Genomic DNA, 12745 nt, shown 5'->3' with positions numbered 1-12745 from the left:
GAGCCCATAGTAAGGAAAAAAGAATCACCACATGAAAGAGGAAAACTGCTTAGAAAAGCAGGAAGCTTATATGTCTTGAAAACCTTTATGTTTTTATGTATAGAACTTAAAATGTAAAAAGTACAAGTGACTCTTGTGAAGCTCTTTCCTTTTTAAATGTGGTTTGTAGACATAGTGCTGATTGAGGTGCTATACCATGAGGCATTAACATTGTATAGTCCTATGCATATGTACCTGTCATGTTACCTGATATGTTCAATCTCATGGCTTGGCATTCAAGGCAGATTAAAGAATCAAAGCTGAACCTGTGGCGGTCTGTGAAAACAGTTGAAATTGATGTTCAGTATGGATGGATACAGATGAGTGTCTCTTTGGCTTACCTTCAAACTTTGATTGCTCAGTCTCATCCATCAAAAAGTAATTAATTTTCAATGCAAAGTGGTAAATATGGCTGAATAAAGAGCTGCAAAATTGGAATTTAAGGTGAATGTCCCAGTTCATTGAATGTGTCTTGTGAATTGTTTTTCTGTGGTTGCCAGATGAAACAAAATTAATTACAATGTTTAAATTAATAAATTAAAGTGCTGTGAGCCTTTTCTTTTCAGGGAGATCAATGTTGCCTTTTCTAGTAGATAAATAGCAAATGCAAACAAAAACGTAATAAAACTTTTGTGAAGTGAAGATGGGTAATGCAGGAATTTTCTTCAAAGAAAATGCCTTAGGAAACTGTTTAGAAAGATAAAGCAATTTGGAGGCTAGGGCTATTTTTTATTATTAATTTGACAGGGACGTGAAATTAAAATAATCCATCTCTTTGAAGAGTCTTGGGTGAAGAGGTGGGAGGAGGGGAGGATATGTAAGCCTTCACATTTATACCTTCTCTTGTCCCACTGAAGTGGCTACGCTTGGTGAAACTTGTTTTTCTAGGTTACTGGGCTCAATTTTTCAAAGCTCTTCAGAAATCTTACATGTATAATTACATCCATCCATATCTAGCTGAACACTGATTTCTTTGTTTCATTTGCCCTTGTTTCAGATTTGTTACTCTTGCATATGGAACTATTGTGGATTCAATAATACTGAATTTATTTGACTTAATTACAAATTAAAAAAAAGGCAGACACTTTAGTGGAATCCATTGCTCAGTGATGTTAAGTCAAACATTACAGAAACATGTCAAACTGAGTGGGATTATAATACGTCTATATGCGGACTAAAGAATAGGAAGCAAAGGAAATCTGTAGGACAGATTTGTTTTGTGTTGACTATACTTAATCCTAAAGAAGACAGTGTTTTGGAAAACAGATGATACCTCAACCAGACTACTATGTTATCCAAATATACATCAAAAAGACATATGTATCTGGGTATTTTTGGATGGATGAAGGGTGGTTAAAAAATGATGCTTTTTTTTTTAAAAAAAAAAAAAATTCCTCAACTTTCCCATACTCAAATGGATAATATGAAGTTATTGAAAACTGCAGAAATGGCTTTGGAAATGTGAATAAGATACCAGGAATTCCTGAATCTTGGTTCTTACTGATCCTATGTGTCAGGTTCAAATGCGTCTGGCAGAATTGTACAGATTTGTTTCCTTTTTTCTGTTTTTTAGCTGCAAAACATATAATTATTTTAGTGCTGTCTTTTCAGAGAGTTTATGGGAGAAATTGATATATATTTACATTGACTTTTTAATTTTTTTTAAATTTTTTTTTTTTTTTTTAGAAAGTAGGTAATCTTCCTTAAAAAATAGTCTAAGTCTAAGGCTGCAGTTTTCAAGGGAAGGCAAAACAGGTGTGGCTCCATGCCACCATTGGCTTTGGTAAGGCCTTGGAAAGCCAGGCTAACCTACTGCTGAAATGGAGTTATAGAATATTTGTTGGGACTTGCATCTCCCAGAGGCAACAAAGGTAGTGAATCTGGGTTTCCTAGGTGTGCCTGCTGACTGCATCCCAATCTGCCCACTTGAAGCTGGTCTGGTGGTTGTCTTTGATCCTTTCTTAGTTCTACACACACTTTTTAGTAGTTTTAGTACTAAAACTAACTTTTTCATCAGGAAATACTTCAGTTGTATGGCTTCGTTTTATTTTTACAGGTTTGTAACATTCAGTTAGTGTATACTGATTTATCTAGGGAAAATTTAGGCTTTTTCTGATACAGATTTTGGAAAGTGAGGATTTGACAGTGTGCACACACTGAACAACAGTGTGGGGAAGAATTCTTAGAAAAGGGTGAAAAAGAAAGGTTTGTCCCTTTTGGAAATCTATCCAGATATGCTCTTATTTGCTAGTATATACTGGTATAATTGCCCATTTAGATGTTTATTTTAATATATGAAGGCTTTTTTTTTTAAAAAAAACAAAACACCTTGTTGTAGCTTAAACTGTCTTCTAATATAGGTGCTTATAAGTAAGCTTGTCAAGCCTGTATGCCTGGAGTTGGTAGTGGGTTAGGTCTGAGACTTCAAGAGGATGAAAGACACCAGGGTGGGCTTTGCCTCTAGGCTACAATTAAGATCAAAGCTTGTTAGTAAGATTCCTACTATAAAGGTTGTTGACTGTCTGTTTACTTCTGTTTCTCCTCATTTTTCAGCTGGTGACTGCAGTAAATAAGTCTGACAAGGGTTGTTCCTTATCGTAGATTCCAGATCTTTTGTGGCAAATCTTACATATCCTATTGGCCCATGGAATCTGACAGATTCAAGGCTGTTGTGTTTTTTTTTTTTTTTTTGGACAATTGCACAAAAAGTATGTGCATGTTTCAAATCCTTTTGTGGCTGCCACGGAACAGTGGGAAGCAAGCAGTGCAAATGTTAGCCATGTGAGTCTTGCTTCTGCAGTTGGATCTATGAGGACCAAATACTGATTGCAGCTGTCTTGAAGTCAATCTCTTGATCAAATGTTGTCATGCAGGACTGAATTTTTAAAACAGGCCGTCTGCACAAAGTTATAAAGTCATTCAGTCACTTCTTATCCAGTGCCAATTTTTGATTAATTTCCTTTATCGGCAAGACAAAGTTGCATTATTGACAGTATTGTGATCCTTGTGCTTTTGATATGTAACAGAGTTAAACAAAAGAACAATTAGATAAATTTTAGGTTGCATAATAATATAAAAATGTGCTAGCCACGTAAATTTCATTAGGAAACAAGGTTCTTTTAAAATATTTATATTCTTTGTTCTTCAGATGTGTCTTTAAGTTACAGCTGAAGGTTATTACTGAATCAATCTTCAGTAACAAACAAATATTGTGGCCAAGAGAATGGGAGGTTATTGTGAGGTGCAATAGGGAGGAAGCTGTATTGTGTTCTTCATGTTTGTTGGCCCAGTCATGTTCTTCCAAAAAGAAGTGAAAAGAGGGAATCCTTATTAGGTTGATAATAGTTCTTGGATTAACTGAGTCATAGTTGAAGTTTTTGTCAGGTATTTTAATCCTCTTCCTCTTGAAGTATTGGAGTTAATGGAATTTTAAATTAACATGAGAGAATATCAATTTTTATGGAATATATATCTAGAAATATTCATAAATATAGACATCTTATTTCCTTCTGTTAGAACATGTGATAATAGCTAGTTTTAATCTTAAAAAGCAGTTGGGAATTTTTCTTGACTGGTTTAAATCTCCAGTAATCCACTTATAAGTAAATATATTGTCTCCTGAATAGTACCTGTTCTCTGATTATAGGTTAACCATTCACTTTCTTCTGATTATTAGATTCTGATTTGTAGTGTATGTTGTGGTCAAGCCAATGACAGAAGGGATCAAATTATAGACTTTAATAGCAGTGTGCTGTGTGTGATGGTCTTCTATTTTGAACTCACTGTAGATAGCTCCCTATTTTTCTCAACAAGAAAGTACTTAAGTTAATTGCTCCATTAGAAGGACATAGTAGCTCTTTCTGATCTGTTAAGTAGCTTTCCCTGCATAGCTGCTGAATTTTGGAACACCTGCAGCTGAAGCAATTTGGAAAAAAAGACGTTAGTCTGCATGGACAAAAGTAAAGTGCTGATGTTCAAAATATCATCAATGATGCTGTGTTGGAGCAGCCTAAAAGATTTGGCTTTTGGTCTATGCCTAGTGCTATCCAAAACAACATATAAAAATCTTTGTGAACCAATTTTAAAAGTGTCTTGTTTATTCAGAAGCAACTGTGAACACTGTTTGTTCAGAGAGTAGACTCCAGTCCATTGCACACCAGCCAACAGCTGATTTCTCCTTAGAAAGAAACGTTGCGTAATATAGATCATAGAAACCAAAGACCAAAGGGACAAAGTGCTAAAGATAAACCGCTCAATCCTCAACTGTTTGAAGGCCTCAATAAAGCCTCTGATTTACAAATTTGGGGTGGGACTCAACTGTTCCACCTGCAAGCTTGTCTCAGATCCTTGGCTCTGACATGGTGAGGTACTGGTATGTGGTGTGACCTCCTGTGCCCTTAAGGAGAAAAATACTGGCTTTCTTATGGCCCTAATCAATCAGTTTATCTGCAGCTTTTCTTTATCATAATTAAGGGAGGAAGAAAATACTGACTGCTCTCATTTTATTGAGAAACTGAATGGAAAGAGCCTACAGAGACAGCGTTGCTGAATATTGAACGGCACTTGAAGGTACTCCTCCGCTCTAATAGACTCAGAGGTGCTTCCTAAACTCTGACAGTCAGTGTCTGATTTCAGTAATTTAGTTTATTGGATAGCTATAAAAATAGTCTGGTCTTATGCAATGGTGTGTTTTGTTTTGTTTTTTTTTTTTAAAAAAAGCTTCAGCAGTGGCTGGACTGTTAAATAGTGAGAGTGCTGAAATTCGGGTGGCTGTTTTAACCAATTTGAGCATTTATGCAGTTCTTACCTTATCCTCACCTTTCCACCCAAAGATGTGAAAGTAAAACTAACTTAAAATTTCAACTCTACCTCATCCTTTATGTTTTTGCCAGTCCTTCATAATGAAATTAAGACTTGGTGGAGATGGGGATGCTAGTAAAATCTTAAAAAAGTAAAATATACCAGCTTCTAGAAGCTTGTGTGACCAGTTCTGTGGAAGTTCAGGTCCCAAGTGGACATCTATTTTTCAGACCCCTTTGTCAGTACATCTGCAGTTATTTTGTTCAGGCTGAGCATCTGGCCCAGAGTACTTAAACCAGCTGTGACTCATGCTTCAGTTGTAGGTGTACTGTTAATGGATTATTTGAGACAATACTCACAACAGGTAATGGTTTGGCATTCGTTTAAAAATTTACTATTTCAAGTGGGACTCCTTTTTAATGTATAAAGGTAGATTCTTAGACAAGCACATGCAGGACTATTGGCTGGAATTTTGCGTATGTGGTGGTTAGGACAATGAAATATTCTGATGAATAATTGGCCTTTTAAACCATTATTTAGCTATTAGACTGAAATGTACATAATTTTTTCATTTTTAGAAACTACATTTAGGGTTTGGGAGATAACAACATCAACATTAACAATGGGAAGCATACCTTGTTGCAGCCTTGATGCTACAGTTAACTCTACGGTTTGTGTATATATAACATCTCCTTTGGAAGTGACTAAAGAAGTGTAGATTCAATCAAATTTCTTGGAGGTGTGTTATTGGTCTTCTGCATTCCTGGAGAGAACGCTCATTGGTAGCCAAACTGAAATATTTATAAAGTGGGGGGATTTTTTGAGTGTGAATTTGGGGAAGGGGATTTTTTTTTAGTGTGAATTTGAGAGGAACAAAAGTCCTGGGACAGAAACTCTGCTAGGAATGTGATAAACCTTTACACACAAGTAGTTGATCTGTGAAGAATCATGTACGCTTGGCATACTGAAAGCTGGTGGTGTGATGGGAGAATATAGTAAGCAGGCAGGTGAGTTGAGATAAGTTAGTTATAAGAAGGCTGTTTTAGTTTACTTCAGTTCTTGAAGTATAGAGCAATATATTTTTTTAATAATGTTGAAAAAAGTTACTTGTGAATCCTGTGAACATACATCTAACTTCAGGTATTCAAATAGGATGTCCGACTCCCACCCCCTTAAACTATTATTTTGGAAATATACTGTTGTATGTATGTTACTAAGTTTTGCCTTTAGAGGGGATGAGATGCATACACTCACCTTGTAGTAAATTAATAAGGAATATGCTCTGGTTTAGTTTTTGTGTTTTTTTCTTTATTAGTGGTAATTGCTGGTTGCTGAATAGTTAGGTAACTCCTTTGCTATTTTTTTGCTGTGTTCACGCTTTAGCCATGTGTGGTTTATCTGTTTACCCAACACTACACTAAATTCTGTAGAAGAGTTGTTGGGAGATTTGTGGAAGAGAGGTTTGGGATTTTTTTTTTGTTTGGTGGTTGGTGTTTCGTTTGGGTGGGGGCGTTTGTTTGTTTGTTTTGTGTTTTTTGTTTTTGTTTTTGTTTTTACAAACATTTAAAAAAAGTAGTAAAGTACAGTATTTTTGTTTGCAGTGATATTTGTATATGCTTTGTAGGTCAGACTGATTTTGATGAAGGAGGTTTTTTCCTCTTGAAGAGAAGTAAATATATTATATTATATACAGCCAAGGATCCTTAAGCTTTGTCTGATGGGTTGTGGAACAGCTGAGTTCTTGGAGATTTCAATCAAGGCTGAGCTCTGCTTTGAGGCAGTTTGTAAACATGTAGTGATAGCTAATACTTCTCTCAAAAGGTCAGTGAGTACAGTGATGGAGAGAAAAGCTGGGACAAAATATTTTCATTTTATGCTTTCTTGTAAAATTGTTCAAAGATGCACAGTAAAATGTGGAGAAGCTTGACAACTGTATTTTGCATTTTTTTAAGAAATATAGAATATTCTTCTGTGTTGTATCTCCTCACTGTGTTTGTTTTTATTAAAGGCATGTTTTACCACAGGTACACGAATCATATGGAAGCATTCTCAGTTCTGTGGACGGGCTTGTCCCTTACTCTGGCAACTGACCTCTTAAAAATTATATCTAAACAGAATCTTCATTTTTATCAGTTCCACATCACTTGAGTTAAATACTAATATGTGAAGGTGGATGCATGGGAAGCACAGTATTACAATATCAGATGAATTTAATCTCAATCCATAGAGACCTTGTTAGTGCATCTTTAAATAAATAAATACATGAATAAATTCCCTGTGTGACTCTTGACATCTCTTTTCCTGACTAAGGACCAACGCTTCATTCTCTTTATCGTCTTATCAATGGAAAATCCAACTCTCTTGCTTTGCTTTCTGTTATAAACAGTCTACATTAAAAAGAAAGCCTCTGGTGTGCCGGTGGTTTTCACTGAATGCTGCTCTGCTTTGTGAAAAGAATTGAATGCAACAAGCAAAAACTCCCTATTGAACTATATGTATGCATCAGTACCTTGTATGCTGTCTGTCCGTGTTGTGTGCAACTCTCTTACAATCTTTAAAAAAGAATTATTAAAGTCTTGAGAAACATTGTATTTCAGAGGAGGACTTTTATGAAAATATTTTATAAGAGTCACTATTTTTCCAGAAGAAGCAAAAGGCAAAGGGGAATCTGGCGGACAAAGGAAAATATGTCTATGTGCTTAAACATACTACACATGTTACTTTATTGACCCATGTCCAGGCAGTTAGTGAGATGCAGATCTTTAAAATAACTTTAGTTCTATTGTCACTAATTGCAAACACTTTGATCCAGGCCTCCATGCTCCAAATATTTAATTTTCTTTTCTTGCTTACAGGTTCACAGACATACTGTAGGTTTTCAGAAACGGCCAGTTGCTTGGTGGTGGAAATAGACCTTTTTTTGGACTTAAACTAATTTTTCAATATTGCTTTTAAGTAACTCTTTAGTTTTTGGTGCATTTTCTGTGAACAGAAACACGGAGTATGACATCTGTAATATAAGCAGTGGTGGTTTATGGAAGTAATTAGTCATCTCTCTTACATCTCCTTCTGCTTCTACCATAGCTTTTGAATCCTAAACTCTTTGGGAAAAATATTCTAAACAGGGAAGTGTTATGGTGCTTATGGGTACTTGAGCTTTAAGCTGGAAAAATAAAGCTAGCACTTTAAGTGTTTGGTGATGAAAATGTAATGGGTAGTCAGGAATCCTGGAAGTGCCTAGTGACCTGTTTTAGCCAAAGTTCATCATGGAACTTGTAGCAGGCACTACCTGATGTTGTTCTTACTGTTTAGAAATGCTATTTGTTAGTGCAAGGTGATGTGTTGTTGTGGTTTAATTAGCCATCAGAAGTAGTTAATGTGTTGTTTCATTAACCTTATTATGTATAATGACTGCATTATTGACAATGCAGCTGTTGTCTAACTGTTAATGCAGCTTTATGCCTGAAAAACAAGTCTTATATTCATATATTTTGTTAATTTTGAATACTGTGCACTTGTCTGGACAAGGGAAAAGTGTTTTTAAATGTTGGTGGGTGCAGAGTTGAACAAAGATCAGATACAGTGCAGTTAACTGCAGTTAAAACTGTTCCTCCTAACCTGAAAATGCCAACTTTTTGGGAGGCCAGTGGTAGTTAAATTTGTATCTAGATGTGGCTCTCAATGTCCAGGAGCAAAGACAGAGCTTCTCTCTACTACTGCTTGAAGAACAGAGTCCTCTCAGGGCCTGAACTGAGCCTAATCATGATTACTTATTGCTGCTGTTCAGATGGAAAACTGGATCGAGCTTTTCATACCTAACCTGTTCAAGCATCATTGTACTCAGTGCATGTAGTTTAAATGCCTCAGCTGAGTTTTTCCTGCATTTAACAATGCGTGCTATTTTAGTGTGTGAGTGAACATGTAGCCCTTTTTCATTCGCTTCATTCTTCTAAAAAAAATGAATTTGAAAGACCAGAACAATTACAGTCCAAAAGAAACTCTTCAGGTACTGGACCACATGAAGCATTCTCAATGAAACGCTGTATAGCAATGTTAACTTCAGAATTGGCTATTTCTTTACTATTCTGTGGAGCAAACTGCCAAATGCAGTTTTAAATTTCTTGAGTATCATGAGGATTCATTATTGTCAGATTAGACTATGTTTAAATACATGGGATTCTTTAGAAGGTCTTATGCCAGGTACAGATTGCGAAGTTACTTTGATATTGAGCAAAAAATTCACTGTAGCATCATAAATGTTGTTCTCTGCAGCACCCATTTTATTAAATAATTTATTTGATGTGCACTACAACCTCTGATTTTCAGTGAAGCTTAGTAGCATGCTTTCACATGGCAGTCTTCCAGATGAATATTGATCATTTTGAACTATATTGCATGTGCTGTATGTTGGGTGATAGTGGAGAGTAAATTAAAAACATAGCCATGGGGAAGTGCTTCAGAACTGTAATTTTCTGTTCCCCAGCTTCTTGGTTTCTTAATTTGGGACTATTCAAATATATTTGATTGTTGGCACTGTTCTTTTAAACCTAACTTACTGTAATCCAGTTTTCTCTTTGGAAATATCAGTTCTCTGAAAAAACTGAATTTGTGAAGGAATGTAAAATAAAATTCTAGGCATGCTTATATTCGTTTTTTTTTTTTTTTTTCTTTTTTCTGAAGCTAGTTATGTAAAACTGCTAAGCACCTCTGGAAAGTAAGCCATTGGTTATAACCAGTTTATCTTGTTTCTTGAACAGGTGTCTGGAAAATGGAGAAGACTTTGAACAGAATTCATCCAGTTTCTGATCCAGAAGCAACATATTTTTTACAAGTATCATGGGAAAAAGATTTAGGCACTGGCTTTGGTATATTACTTAGTGATGGTCAGTGTGCATGGACTGGGACAGGTAATAATGGAAAGAAAAAAATGTTTTAAATTATTACTGTTCTTTGTTATTGTTTTTAAACACTTTCTAAACTGAGACCCACAACTTCCATCAAAAGCTTTTTATGAGCTTTCCCTCTCCCCAGTGATGGAGAAGGTGGGGTTCATGGTCTTCTGGGATGTGTTCAGAGATCTTTCAAATCTGGGAAGACTGCACATCAAATGTAATACTAATTCATTTAGCATATTGCTATGCAGTGATACGTTCTTCCTCAAGAACAGAATTTCTTACAGTGATATTGGAGTTCCACTTCTGTATCTTCTCCAGATCCTTGAACAAATGTGTCATGCAAATTCCATTTGCAGATTATAGTTCATGAAGCATTTAAGTGCAAATGTTTTTTAAATGGCTTCATAGAATCTTAATAATAGAAGATAGCTGTGTTTGGTACTCAGGTGAACTTTTGAGAAGAAGGGACAAGAAAATATTGTGTGTTCCTTTAGAAATGTATCAAATACTTGATAAAAAGCCCTTCTCTCAGTGGCAAAAATAGTTCAGAAGGAGGAAAGAATGATATATTTTACAGCATACTGTAGGCACAAAACATTTTCCTGACGCTTTTTTCTGAATTATAAGAATAGAAGTCCATGTAGTTCGATCCTTCCCTCCCTCCCCCGTCCAGTGGATGTTGTTTCTCCACAGTTCCTACATAAGTCAAGCTTCAAATAAGCCTGATAGATGTATTATTTTTTTTAAAAAAAGCTTTGTGTATATATAAAAGTATACAAACTATATATGTATATGAGTGTGTGTGTGTAGTTCCTGTGTGTAAAAAGAAGCTTAATCATTCATTAACTTTCTTTTTTACTACAATTTTTGCCTTTTTTTATTTCGAAACTACGAAACAAGACTAAGTTAAAATATGTCTACATATGTATTAAATCTGCTGTTCCATATTCCTGTTAACATTTCAAACACACAATTGATTAGGAGTTCCTGCACAAGACAAATACATATATTTCAATGCTGGTTCCCTGTAGTCTGGTATGAAAGGTTTTTCTTCTTTGATTTGGCAATAGGATAGTCAAACTGTGTATTTTCAAAATGACAAAAAGCATGTTAGCATTGACAAATACTTAACCAGTTGAGCATACTAGTTTTTCTGTTTAAAGCTTTTCTGGTTGTTCTTATGTAACTAACTAAAGTCCCCAGCTTAAAATTTACAAAAAGCTGATTCTTTAAATCTGTTATTTTTCTAAGTAAAAGCTATGTCACTGTAACTGGAAGAGGATAGAAAAAATACATAAACACAGTTCTCATTTTGCTAACTTCCTGCATCTGGCAGACTGGATGGAGGATCATTTCGCAAAACAGAGGACCAGTGAAAGCAAGATGACCTCACTCTATTAAAAGGAAAGAAAGGAACCCACAACAGTTTAGCATAAGCACTGGGTACTCATCCAAGGGAGAGTGCTTCTGTTTCTTTTGCAAGAATCTGATCTATTTCTAAGGAATTTCTATTGTAGTATTTCTAAGGAATTTGTAGTCCTTTGAAGAATTTCATTAGAATGTGACGTTCTTGTGTTGAGACTTTCCTACTGCACAGATCTGTGTTTTCATACACTCGTTGTTCTTGATGACTTTTTTTAAGTTACTACGTCATGTTTGGGACCGCTTAGCTTCTAAATTCAAAACCTCTGGGAGGAGGGAAAGCAGTGGTCAGAAAATTCTTGCTGTGGGAAATCCCTTTTGGGTTTCTCATGCTGTGGATTATTTTGCTTGGCAAGACCTACCAGGAAGTGAATGTGAGTTGCTGATGGAGTTGTCTTTTATGGTTTTTGTATATTTAATGTGATGATGAAAAGTACTGGGAGTCCTATTTAAGGAGGAGAAATGAAAGTAAATCTTGGGGGGGCAGAAGTGCACAAGTACACAATATGATCTAATGTATTCACTTGGTAGCGAGTTGAAGGACTACAGGTATATCGATTCATACAATTCATGTTTCTCTAACTATTGATCAGTTTTGCTAGTTTTAGAAGGTAAAGGAACATGCAGCATGTACAGGAAATACAGGAGGGAAAAACCACAGTGATCTATTACAGTATGTTAGTATTGTTTTTTAAAAATTTATCTAATTTTTCTCAGTGTTGAAATCACTATTATAGACCTCTTTTTGAAAGTTATTTCCAACTTACTTTTTTTCTGCCCCGTTTTGCCTCATACTGCAAGGGATTCCACATTTCTGTCTGTACTGTTTTGGGGGACTTAAGGGGATTGCTGATGTACTAGTGGCCTTTACTCTCTCAACTCTGCCTACTGTCCTGTACAAAACATAAGCTAGCTAATGAGGAAATGATTGGTGGCTGTAGCTTATAATAAAATAGAAATGTGTTGCTAATAAATTTATTACCTGCCTTCCCCACTGAATTCTTGCTTTTTGTAGTGGTTTGTTATCTCTGCAAGATGAGTGTTGAACATCACCGTAGCCCTAATTGTTCACTGACTTCGAGGCTGATCTTTTTTGCTGACAGTAGTTCCACTGTGTCATTCTTATATGAACATTAAAAGTGCTGCTTTCAGTTTTAAAATACAAGATGCAGCTGACAATTGTTAGTCTTAAGCCTTTCTTATATCATCAGTTTCATGCTTAATATACGTTTTAAAAATCTTGGAAAATACTTTTACTTCTTCATCTGACATACTTGCAAGTGTTCAGTTACGTTGGGGCTGAGGGGTGAACATTTGGCTTACAATGAGGTAGGCAAGAACTGATGGCACCTGCAATGGCTGATGTAAGTTTACAGCCTCCAGCTTTGCAGCACTGTTTGTAATGGTACCAAGTCCTGTTCTGAATTCCATACCTGTCAGTCTTAATGTGTGAGGGTTAATGTACAACTGACTTTGACTTGGCAGGTGCTTTCTTGTAATTCTTTTCATGTTTGCAGTGCTGCATGCTGGCTTTGCTCTTGTTCATGTACCTGCATGCCAGATGCACGTGTGTCTGGTGCATAGGGAAG

The 12745-nt window shown here is 35.8% G+C and overlaps 1 protein-coding gene across 1 annotated transcript in view; it reads left to right on the top strand.

Annotated features, from left to right (window-relative positions):
- The window catches only part of XRCC4 (X-ray repair cross complementing 4), a 182672-nt gene that overhangs the window by 7572 nt on the left and 162355 nt on the right, over positions 1-12745 (top strand). Inside the window, exon 2 of the mRNA XM_086479703.1 lies at positions 9597-9746. Within this exon, the coding sequence (XP_086335829.1) occupies positions 9608-9746 (139 nt within the window). The 5' untranslated portion in view covers positions 9597-9607. The remainder of the gene's footprint in view (positions 1-9596; positions 9747-12745) is intronic.

This window comes from Leptosomus discolor, chromosome Z, assembly GCF_034619465.1.
Source record: "Leptosomus discolor isolate bLepDis1 chromosome Z, bLepDis1.hap2, whole genome shotgun sequence".
Taxonomy (NCBI): domain Eukaryota; kingdom Metazoa; phylum Chordata; class Aves; order Leptosomiformes; family Leptosomidae; genus Leptosomus; species Leptosomus discolor.
This window is presented reverse-complemented; position numbering and strand designations above follow the sequence as displayed.